The 11,582-nt window shown below is 36.9% G+C and overlaps 1 protein-coding gene across 1 annotated transcript; it reads right to left on the bottom strand.

Moving 5' to 3' along the window:
• Positions 1-2,296: 2,296 nt before the first annotated feature.
• LOC141343111 (uncharacterized) lies at positions 2,297-9,857 on the bottom strand. Its single transcript, XM_073847714.1, has 18 exons — positions 8,631-9,857; positions 7,599-7,738; positions 7,303-7,507; positions 7,123-7,227; positions 6,563-6,756; positions 6,223-6,364; positions 5,477-6,133; positions 5,299-5,390; positions 4,976-5,089; positions 4,845-4,892; positions 4,681-4,764; positions 3,862-3,922; positions 3,711-3,761; positions 3,579-3,623; positions 3,437-3,498; positions 3,191-3,249; positions 2,825-3,103; positions 2,297-2,697 (listed from the first exon to the last, which is right to left on the bottom strand). The coding sequence occupies exons 1-12, from the start codon at positions 9,382-9,384 to the stop codon at positions 3,872-3,874; spliced, it is 2,586 nt and encodes an 861-aa protein (XP_073703815.1). The 5' UTR covers positions 9,385-9,857; the 3' UTR covers positions 2,297-2,697; positions 2,825-3,103; positions 3,191-3,249; positions 3,437-3,498; positions 3,579-3,623; positions 3,711-3,761; positions 3,862-3,871.
• Between the last annotated feature and the right edge of the window lie 1,725 nt (positions 9,858-11,582).

Below are 11,582 nucleotides of genomic sequence, written 5' to 3'. Positions count from 1 at the left end.
ATAACGATGTGGATTTTTAAATAATGCAAGTATTTTATGGGTTTTATACTACATATTTCAGAAGGATACTTTTTTTACACCATATTAAACCATACAAGTCCTAATACCCAGGGTTCTCTTTAGATTAAGAGGTTATTCTGGGGGGGACTCAAGCTGTATCAGTTCTTGATTCTTTTTTTTTTTTTTTTTTTTTTTCTCCTTCCTAATTTATTTTCCAGGTATCACAGAAGGGCTGAACAGATTCTCCAACGGTAAATCATGGCAGTCTTCATCATCAGAGATGCACAAGCTATACCCAAAGAAAGTCATCATGGAGCTGGACCCAAAATGCATGACCAATAAAGTCAAGAGGCTCTATGACCAGGTCTACAATAGTTTAATTCAGCATCCCCAGCTCTACAAAGTTAAAAATCTGACATTTAAGTACTGAAATTGTTGATTTGTGGAAGTAATGTGTAAGCTGTTAATAAATATTGATGTAATGAAAATTATTGATGTCTTTTTTTATTGATTTAGTATAAGATTAAATATTAAGTTATCCTCCTTTTATTATTAAAATAATTTTTAGTCTTTTTATTTCAAACTAATAATTTATATTAATTTGTATTTTTAAAAAGAGAAATAATTGTTTAATTCAATCTATATCTGTTTGATTGATTAAAACAAATAAATTCTAATACATATTTCTTAAATAACAATTTTTGTTTTGATCAAATCTATATATTTTTGTTTATATCAAAAATATAATTTAAATATATTGACTTTATTCAACTAGAAAAATATACTTTGTGCCAGGTTATATAAAATTGTTTTCTTCGACTTAGAAAATATTGTTTAGGTCAAGTTAATTATTTTTCATTGGCTAAAGTAAAAAAATATAGATGTGAACCATTACCCTAAAATTTTTTAGTTATATGAATGAAAATATTTTTTCAGTGTATACAGTATTTTGAAATACCTGGCCACAATACCGTTGTAAACCATAATTTATTTTCGTAAATAGACGCTACACGTTTTACATATAACGGCTGTTTATTTGTTTTCGAAAATCGTTTAAATGTAAGATTTTAAAACATTAAAATAACCTGTATTGTGTTGTCCTTCATTATCCACCAGTGCTGATCCTAGGTTTTGAAATGCCCGCGCAAAAAAACTGACTTACTGCGCATGATCGGTGACCTCTCTTAATATTTTTTTTTTTTTTTTTTAGAAAGGGGCTATTTCCCAACGCCCCCAGGGACGCCCATTTTACGTCGTGGTAATGAAACCCCTGGAATTTAGTGAGTCCCGTACATCACTCTCTTCCGCAGTGGCGCCACTCATTTACGGAACGCAAACGTTCGTATAGCCTTTCAAGTTCACTGCGATCTTCCTTGAGTTTGTGATTTCGTTTCGCTTAGCCTCTAGAGTTCCAACGTTCCTCCTACGGGACGTTTTGCGAGTTAAATTTGACAGAATATGCTAAGGACATCTAGAATGGGAAAGCGTGTAGCTGTAGTGTTGGCAGGCTGCGGTGTCTTTGATGGGAGTGAAATCCACGAGGCGTCTGCGGTTCTGGTTCATTTGAGCCAAGTATAGGTCTCTGCGGAACAACAAGAAGGTTTTTTTCAATTATTGGGCGTTTTCAAACCGGGCTAGGCATTTTCCAACCATCCATTCAAGACCGTACGGAAGCCTGTAAGTAAGCGGAAATGCGTTGTTATTATTATTTCTCGTTTTTTCATGATTTTTACTATTCTGTCGATATCGCGAAAACATTTTTGTCAAAATAAAATATGTGTATAAAATACAGGCTACAGTACCTATTTTTTTAAGTGTTACATTAAACTACTGAGAGATCCTTCATAAACCAAATTTCCCGTATTTATAAGATACATATCTTGTATAATAGCCTGTGAGTGTGTATTATATCTTCTAATATTCTCTCCTACCTGCATGCAATTTTCCTCTAATAAAAGCTAAAGGTATTAAAAATTACATTATTACTCAACTATTTATAATTACATTAGATTTATTTTCGTGTGTGTGAACGACACAACATAAATCAAGTTGTAAAGGTGATTAACAAGGTAAAAATTAATAGCAATTTTCAATAAAGTTACCAAATCCTACTGTAAAGCAATGGTGAACATGATTGTATTGGTCTTTCTTACCTGTATTTTTCAAAATATATTTATATGTAATGACTGATATTTAAGTGACATTTGTAGCTTACATTAAATGATATATAAAATAAAACGTATTAACCTTTAAATTAAGGTAAAATGTGTCAACACAGAATGATGAAAACTCTGAAAACTTTAAATATTAGCATCACTTTATTGACCGTATAGATACTTTAACCAATATGAAGAAAAACTATCAATAAATGCCACATTCTCTACTTAATGTAATAGTAAAAAAAAGAGAATCCAATAAAATAAAATAAGCAATAAATGTGGCAAGTTCAAACAGGAGGAACACATTGCATGAAACATTAGATGCTTCCTCCAGCCTCATAGAAACAGTCGCTTCCGCAGTATCCTTGGAAGTCATCAGAGCCAAAGAACCCCTGCATCACACCTCTTTGCCCTCTTCCTCTGTAGCCTTCACCACAGTCTTTGTATGTAGTCTCACAATGGAGACATCTGGATAGACTGTATGGAACCCTGTACAGGTTTCTGAAATTTTCACTGAATGCCTTCCAGTTCACGACACCTGAAAAAAAAAAAAAAAAATTGTCAGCTGACCTTATCATTGTCTTAAACATATTCAACAATACATAACTGAGAAAAAACAGAGAGAGAGCTGTGATTAACCAAACAGTGACACTAATAAAACTTACTGTCCAACCACCGAAAGTGAGCCTCTCGGCGGAAACTTTCCATGCTCACAATGCTTTTGAAGCACCTGCAGGTGAGGGCAAGGGAGCCAATTGCAACATCACCATCTTGAAGCACAACCTCCAGTAAGATTTCACGAAGGACCAGCAGAGGAAGCTATACATGAACAAAACATAACAATCTGAACTTCTTGTGGTTATAATGATTCCCTTGCATTTTATAAATTGAGAAATAGCAAATACATGCCTCCTGTATGTTCAGGGGTTGGTCAACGGTTGCCACTAAGAAGGGACAAATGAAGAACATCAGTAAATGACAGTCAACATTTACTATAAATAACAGAGCACCTCAAACAAAATAAATCATACCAGTTTTGTTTGGCTTGTCAGTCCGCCTTCTCTTTCTTTGCTGGATTTCCATGACCGATCTTGATAAATTTATGACATAAAAACACATTAATAATACAGTATATAAAGTTTCATTGCATGAAGATATGACAACTAAAAAAAGTCACACTAACTGTAAAGGCATTTGCCATCCTTGTCATTATTTTTTAGAAAAGGACTAAAAACAAGGGAAATGAAAGAAAGAAAGAAAGAAAGACAGTCAAACACCTTGGTGGGAATTTCTCCAGCAAAAGGACAGACCACCATCTTCTTATACTTGGTATGTCTGACTATAGATGTAAAAAGCACAAGTTTATCAAAACAATTCTTAAACTAACAGAATGTTTTTTAATGAGCTTGGAAAACCCACCTCTGAAAAGTCAAATGTTCCCCCCAAGATGACATAGAGAGCATACTGCAACATGAATTATGTATTAATAACTGCACATGGGTTTAATTCTGACATGGCACCTGCAGAACCAATAATAGCCATTGATCCTACCATTAGTATGAAGACTCCACAGCTGCAAGACATCTCTTGTCGAGGTATATCCTAGATAAGTAAATTACATATGATATCTTTTTTAACTAGTACCACTAAAGCCCTAATTCATAAAATATTTCAATCACATTTGGTGTAAAATGAAACATACCCCAAGGTCCTCAGAATAGAATTCTGTCCATGTCCCTGGACACAGGCTCTGAGCAATTTCTCTGTCAAAAAAAAGAAATGAATGAAAAAAAAACACAAAAAAAAACACACACATTAAGATATACACTACAAACAGGGTTTTTAAAAGAGAACTACCCTGCAATACTACATATGATTACCAAGTAAATTTGAAACAGAACAGAAAATAATAAAGGCAGAGTTTAACAGGAACTGTCCCGCCTTTATTTTTCACATGGCTTTCTTCTTAATGCAGGGATTAATTAATATATGACCCTAAAATTAAAGTGTGTTGCAAGTAAAGTGTTCCTTAAATTGTATGCAATGAGAAAAAAGCCAATGAAAAAAAACAAAACAAAAAACAAAACAAAAAGAGAACTGAACATAGAACCAGAGAACACAAAATTCTGTAACAGCAAAACCTGTATATGGCAATGTAAGTGCCATCTCCAAAACCTGGAGTTTTCAGGGAATTGAGAAAATACAATTCACGCAATTTTGGCTTCATGATCTGAAAAAATGTTTTCACCCTGTGTTAGTTTTTAGGAAAGGCATAATAATCAAGGAAATAATCAGAAATATGCCGCTGATTTCAGTTTGTACAACAATTGGTATTGTATATGTTTATGTATCCCAACATTAAAGCAGACTCACACACAGCATCCAATGCCCTGGCACCCAAGATGGGAAGACCACAGCATCCTTGCTCATAATTTCAGGCTACATGTATATTAAAAAAAATGTTTTATAGTATATAGTATGTTTAATATTTAAATACATTACATATGTCAGTGATCCTTACAGGTAAGTGGTCCATGGGATGTGCACAAATTGGTGGCAACCATGTCACTATGGTATGGCTGTCAACTGGATAGATGTCCACATTCTGGCCACAAAAATAAAATTGTTAGTTGAAGTATTTGAACAAAATGAATTTATTTATGCTCTCAAACTTTGAGGTTAAACCTGGGAGAGTGCAATCTGTTGCAGCACACAGAAGCAGGAATTCAGCACCTGTGTGAAAACATTTAGCTACTTTGAAATGGACATTTTATTATGATTTTAAGTTTTGATTCATGTATTTGTCTGTTTCTTACATTTCCTTCCACCTCGCAAAGGTTTGTCAGTGTTATTAAGTCTTTCTGTTTTATGACAATAGAGCCCACAAGTGCTACTTCATCATCAGCATTTGCAGAATGAACTTGAGCCATCTGTCAAGAGAACAGAAATTTTCTATTACTTACAAAACAGATTCTTAGTAGTCTTAGTCTTCTAAAAGACCTGGCGTTGCACACAGTGAATATTGTTGGCTCTATGATAAATCAGTTGTAAGTTCCTTAGGATATGAGTGTCTGAATGCATAAATGAAAATGCAAAATTTAATCATAATAGAAGTAATAGAACTGTTTAGCTATATTACCAGTTTACGCTGTGATCGAGTCAGTGGCTTTCCCCAGCAAGCCTTGCTAGGTTTTATTAGATGTAGTCTGGTCATTTCAGGAGCCCTGTTCTCTTTATTTAAAGACACATAAAAGACATAATGATTTGTAAATAGCAAATAAGAGATAAGATTCAAAGTATACATGTAATAAACTTACCTACAACCAAACGTCCAAACAAATCAGTTTGGAGGTTTATAGTCGTTTTTGGATGCCCAAGGTTCTTCTGTATTTTTGACAGCATGGATCCATTTTTTTCTTTGTTTTGCAAGTGCAAAATGTTTCTTACAAGAAACATGTGGGTGGTGGGAGACATCATATTCAAGAAATAGTTGTTCTTGCGCATTCCAGCGAAAAGTTGTTCGGCAGCTTGTGTGTTCACTCGGCCAGCCAACTCTGGGACAATCTGAATCTTTCTAAGTGTGTCTCGCTTATCCTTACTGTTGGCCTCATGGAACTTGTCAGATAGAGCATAGTGCTCGGAAGAACCAGTCACTGGATGGCAATTATCATCCTCATCCATCTTCTTCTCTTTTATCCAGGGTAGGCTTATAGTTAGGGTTCCGCTCTCTGCAGCTGTTATATTGTTTTCTGTAGATTCCGCAAGTCGTCCCTCAAAGGGTGTAAATGGCATTGCTTCTGGCCTCCTTAAGTTGGAATGGGTGGCCAGTCCTCTGGCAAAATCATAAATACAAATGTTTGGGATATGTTTCCATGAAAATAACATGTCCGTAAAGTCTCTAGGACTTTCAGCACGGAGGAGAAATTTTACACTGTAAACTATACCACAAGGGCATAAAATGGCTGCCCATCCACCTGACAAAGAGTAGTATAGTTTGTTTAGTGAATGAAATTCATTAACTTTCAGAACATATACATTTGAACTCACAGAGCCCACCATATACCTGATGCTCCCCAAACTTTTTGAAAAATCTTGTCATATGCAGTTCTGTTCTGCATTTCTTTTCTCAGTCTGGATAGAAGATCAGTCTTTGATCCTTCAGTGCCAACTCCACAGGCCTTGCAGAGTTTACGAATGTCTGCAACCTGGTAAAGCACAAATATGTCTGATATTACATTACAATATGAAACTAGCTCTTTGTGTGTTAGTTCTAACTACGACTAGAAGGTAACAACTTATTTAGACCTGCATAGTGATTGTTTCATTACTGGACAACCTTCACCATTTTTAATAAACTGCCAATTATAAGAGGCTATAGAGATTTATACTGAGCTGGTGCATACCTTTAGGTTCATTAATTCATCACTGAGTCTCTCTTCTGTCATGTCTATTTCAGCGATGTTGTCTAGTGTATTTGTGGTCTGCACTTTCTTCCACTCTGTGTTTATCAAAGATGGTGACCTGCGTGTGTGTCTGCCGATCCAAGGGGCCCAGTTTTCATAATTGGGTTTCAAAGTGTAAGGATTTGTGTCTCCAACTAAAATCATACAGAAAATAAAGTAGTGAAACAAACTCTTGAAACAAGGCATTTTGTTTAGATGTGTAAATACATGTGTAAATCAGTGGTTCTCAACCACATTCCTGGAGGAACCCCCAACACTGCATGTTTTCCATGTCTCCTTAATCAAACACACCTGATTCAGATCATCAGCTCATTAGTAGAGACTCCAAGATCTGAAATGTGTGTGTCAGAGGAGAGATGCAAAATGAGCAGTGTTGGTGGGCCTCCAGGAACGTGGTTGGGAACCACTGATGCAATGAACTCAACTAGTATATGTACAAGAGACAAGGAAGTTGTTTACATTATTGCACATGATAGACTAATTGTCTTGTTGCAACTTACTCCTCAACAAGCCAGTTGCAATCCTCTCCATTGAAAGAGTCTCCCAGAACTCCTCGGAATTCACCTCTCCATTGAAGGTTTCAGGTGGCTCACTTATGTCACTGACTGGATAAAGAAACAAAATTAAATTAACACAAATTAACTGCAAATAGAAATTGTCAAAAAAATGTGATTCTTTACCTGCCATGTTGAACACTCCCTTTTTATGCAAGTCCATTACAACAACTGGAGGATGATGTCCACATTTTAGACACGAAAAGGCATAATCATGGTGAGTTAGTGCCTCAAAATGTAAATATGCATGAAGAAACTCTGTCTCCTTTGGGTAAGGCACGTGTGTTGTCTTTTGCAATATGGAATGCACCCTTCCAACTGACACATGATCCTGAGTGAGAACAGTCATGAGAACATATATCAGTGCTAGATTAAGTTGAACAATCCTGAGCCTAATGTATCTTAAATTTCAGAAACAAAACCTGAACAGAATTCCTTATGAAGATGCATAGAAAGATGCTTAGCAGCACTTTATCATTAAAGTTGTGAAGCCCATGCATCCAGTCCTGGTATCGGTAAAACATACCACAATTACTGCATTTCTTGCAGTATGTGGATATTCCTAATGAGGTAAATAAACAGATAATAATGGTATGGATTATTGTGAATATCATACTTTAATACTGCCCTAATACTGGAGTATAATGCAAAAAAAAAAGACATGTACTACTCACAAAAAGTTAGGGATATTCAACTTTTGCAAATTGACTTATTGTCTGGGGAGGCACAGCATCCCACTCTTCTTAAAGGGCTGCCCTCGGGTCATTGAGATTCTGGGGTGCAGAGTCACGACCCTCTACATGGTACTTTGACAAGCCAATACTATCTGAATAACACCATTAATCCAGTCGTTGTGCCTCTGCATGAGCAACACAGGCCTGATTTCATTTTTATGGATGACAATGCCCCAGCTCATCGAGGTCGCATCATCAGGGAATAGTGGCAGGAGGCTGGGGTACCTCAAATGGAGTGGCTTGCACTTTCTCCAGACATGAATCCCATAGAAAACCTATGGGATAAGCAGAGTCGTCATATAGAAAGTTGTAACCCTGAACGTCAGAATCTCAATGACCTGAGGGTAGCCCTTTAACAAGAGTGGGATGCTGTCCCTCCCTAGACAATAAGTTGATTTGCGAACAGCATATGTCGTCGTTGTTAAGCTGTAATCGATGCTCAAGGAAAGTTACAAGTTATTAAGACATTGACATTTTTGTTGTGGTATACCCACCACTGTTGTTAGCTTTTATTTTAACAAATTGCTTTAGAAGAATAAATGCATGCTTCTACTTAAATGCCCTTCTTTTATGATATATTATCACTGTAGCAATTACCTTTTATCATTTTCCATAAATTTCACCCGAAAGTCGAATATCCTTAACTTTTAGTTAGTAGAAATCAACAGCTTATTAATATTAAACATTATCATTAAAAATGTACAAACCAGCAATGCCTACCTGTCACTACACCAGTGAGTGTCGCCACTTTAGCATTTTTGGTGATAAGGACAGGAGCACTGAGAGGAACAGGTCCAGGGCACTGAGAGCAGAACTCCTCTTCAGGAATAAGATGTTGAGGAATGTCTTCCTTCTTTACATCTTCTATAAAAACATCTGATAGTGTGTCTGGAAGCTTTTTGTTATGGTATATATATTGTACCATCCGCTTCAGGACATCACTCTTTGGAGGATATTCCCATTGCAGGCCAGACAGGTCATCATGTTCTGCTGGTTCAATCTCTGCAGCTGCTTCTGGCATGGTTGTGAAGAGCTCCCGCTTCATTTGAAAGAGACACCATTTTGCTATGCACTTATGCAGACACGATCTCCTACCTTTGATACAAGGGCAGTGCCAAGTGTTTGTCTTGGAATTGTAATTAACCAAAACTCTGCCCAGTCTACTGTAATAAGAAGCCCTTGGCTCATATACTGATATATAATGCTTGTAGTCGGGGCCTCCAATAGTAACAAGGCTAGTAAATGTTGCACCTTTACTTTTAGCCTGACCTTGCAGTGTTAGGCATTGGTTTTTCCTTGTGTTACCAAACCATTTTTGCTCCACCATCTCAGTCAACACGTCCTCTGATAACTCTTCATGTGGTGCAATAGCGCAGGAGTAGTCTACTGATCTCAGATGAATACATGATGTAACCAAAAGTTCACTCCTTTGAGTCATTTCAGCACAAGTGTTGCACATATCCATTTCACACATTACCTTGTGTGATGAGCCCCAAATTTTCTTGGCCACATGAATGGGAATACAGGGCCCACGAAATGATTTTGCTACAACATATATCCCATTCTTTTTATCAACACACTGTGTTGGTAAATGATAAGTTGAAGATACGGCATGTATAGGTTGATGTTTCCGCTCAATGTGTTTTTTCAAATTTTTTGAATTTAGACTCACACCACAGTGAGGACACCTCACAGTGATCTGCTTTCTTTTAATCACTGGAGGAGCTGCTGGAGCAGGTGCTACTGGTGGCAGTGAAGGAGTTTCCTGTGGTGGATGAGGTGCTGCTGGTGGCAGTGAAGGAGTTTCTTGTGGTGGATGAGGTGCTGCTGGTGGCAGTGAAGGAGTTTCTTGTGGTGGATGAGGTGCTGCTGGTGGCAGTGAAGGAGTTTCTTGTGGTGGATGAGGTGCTGCTGGTGGCAGTGAAGGAGTTTCTTGTGGTGGATGAGGTGCTGCTGGTGGCAGTGAAGGAGTTTCTTGTGGTGGATGAGGTGCTGCTGGTGGCAGTGAAGGAGTTTCTTGTGGTGGATGAGGTGCTGCTGGTGGCAGTGAAGGAGTTTCTTGTGGTGGATGAGGTGCTGCTGGTGGCAGTGAAGGAGTTTCTTGTGGTGGATGAGGTGCTGCTGGTGGCAGTGAAGGAGTTTCTTGTGGTGGATGAGGTGCTGCTGGTGGCAGTGAAGGAGTTTCTTGTGGTGGATGAGGTGCTGCTGGTGGCAGTGAAGGAGTTTCTTGTGGTGGATCAGGTGCTGCTGGTGGCAGTGAAGGAGTTTCTTGTGGTGGATCAGGTGCTGCTGGGGGCAGCGGGTGGAAACTGCAAAGATGCCTTTTTATAGCAGCTTTATTTATGTAGGTCTGTGGACACTGGCAGCAGTGAAAATGCTTGGCCTTTTGGCCACAGCCAAGGCCACAGCTGTATATAACATAATCTAAAGCAAAATTGAAAATAGCCATGTTAGTAGACGTAAAAAAATTTTTTATACAAATTTATAAGATATGCATATACACTCACCTCCATATTCAATTGCTCTTATTTTATGCCCAGCTATATGGGCCAGTATTTGATGATACTGTCTGGGCTTACATATTTGAGATGTGCAGAAGGGACATGTGAATAAATTAGTATCTGCATAGAAGTGCTGTGGTTGAGGCTCTTGTCCTCTCCGCTGAATTGTGATGTGCTGAATAGACAACAAGTTCATACATTTTAATTTAAAACAAGTTTCCTCCTCTGTACATAATTATTTTACATTTTAACATTCATCGATTATGTTAGTCTATAGGTTTGACTACACATGTGAGGTGTTAATGCCTGCACTGATATAGTGAAGAGTGTTGAACATTGACTAGTGAGCTGATCTTAATACTAAAAAAGGTAAAATCGTGTTTCTATTTAAATCTAGTGGTCTGCAGAGGTTTTTGTTAGGGTTATGTTTAGGGGTACATGATAGGTAATGAGATATAATATAAATAACAGAAAAATAATAAATATTACATTAAAGTTGATATTAAAAATAATAAACTTAACAAGCAATGCTTTTTCAGCTTTTCTGTGGTGCTTTTCTTGTTTTCTTACAGCGCACCTCACACTCAAACACCATTTCATATATGAAGGGAGTGTGTTCTGGACTGAATGAAAACGTGTAATTTATCCAAAATATTATAGTTTTTAATAATTTTATAATTAGATCAAATTTGCAGTTAGATTAATGTGCACAACAATTTCCTTAATAAAATGTATTTATAGTTATTTTCTGTACATATTAGTACCTATACCCCGGGTTTTACAAACAATTTTAAAGCCTAGTCTTAGACTAATATGTAAGTCTGAGCTGTTCCAACTAAAAGAAACTTGCACTCACTGATCTTAAAATATATCAGTGCCTTTATTTTGTCTCAAGATGAACACCAGTAATGTTTTTTCTAAGCATGTTTATGAAAATTATTTAAATGTCCTAATTGAACTATGGACTAATCCTGGTTTAGGCCTGGGGACATAAATGTCACTTATTCGGTGGAATAGCTAACCTAACATTGGTTTACAACTATTTATTAACTTACTTAGGTAGTGTTTTCTAGTCTGACAAGCTAACTAGTCATTATTATATTAGAGTGCGCCGACAGGAAAAAAAATTAAGCAAACTACCACTATCAACACTAAAGTAACGAACTTATGC

The sequence above is a fragment of the Garra rufa genome, chromosome 1 (assembly GCF_049309525.1).
Source record: "Garra rufa chromosome 1, GarRuf1.0, whole genome shotgun sequence".
Taxonomy (NCBI): domain Eukaryota; kingdom Metazoa; phylum Chordata; class Actinopteri; order Cypriniformes; family Cyprinidae; genus Garra; species Garra rufa.
Note: the sequence above shows the minus strand (reverse complement) of the source record. Positions and strands in the feature narration are given on the sequence as shown.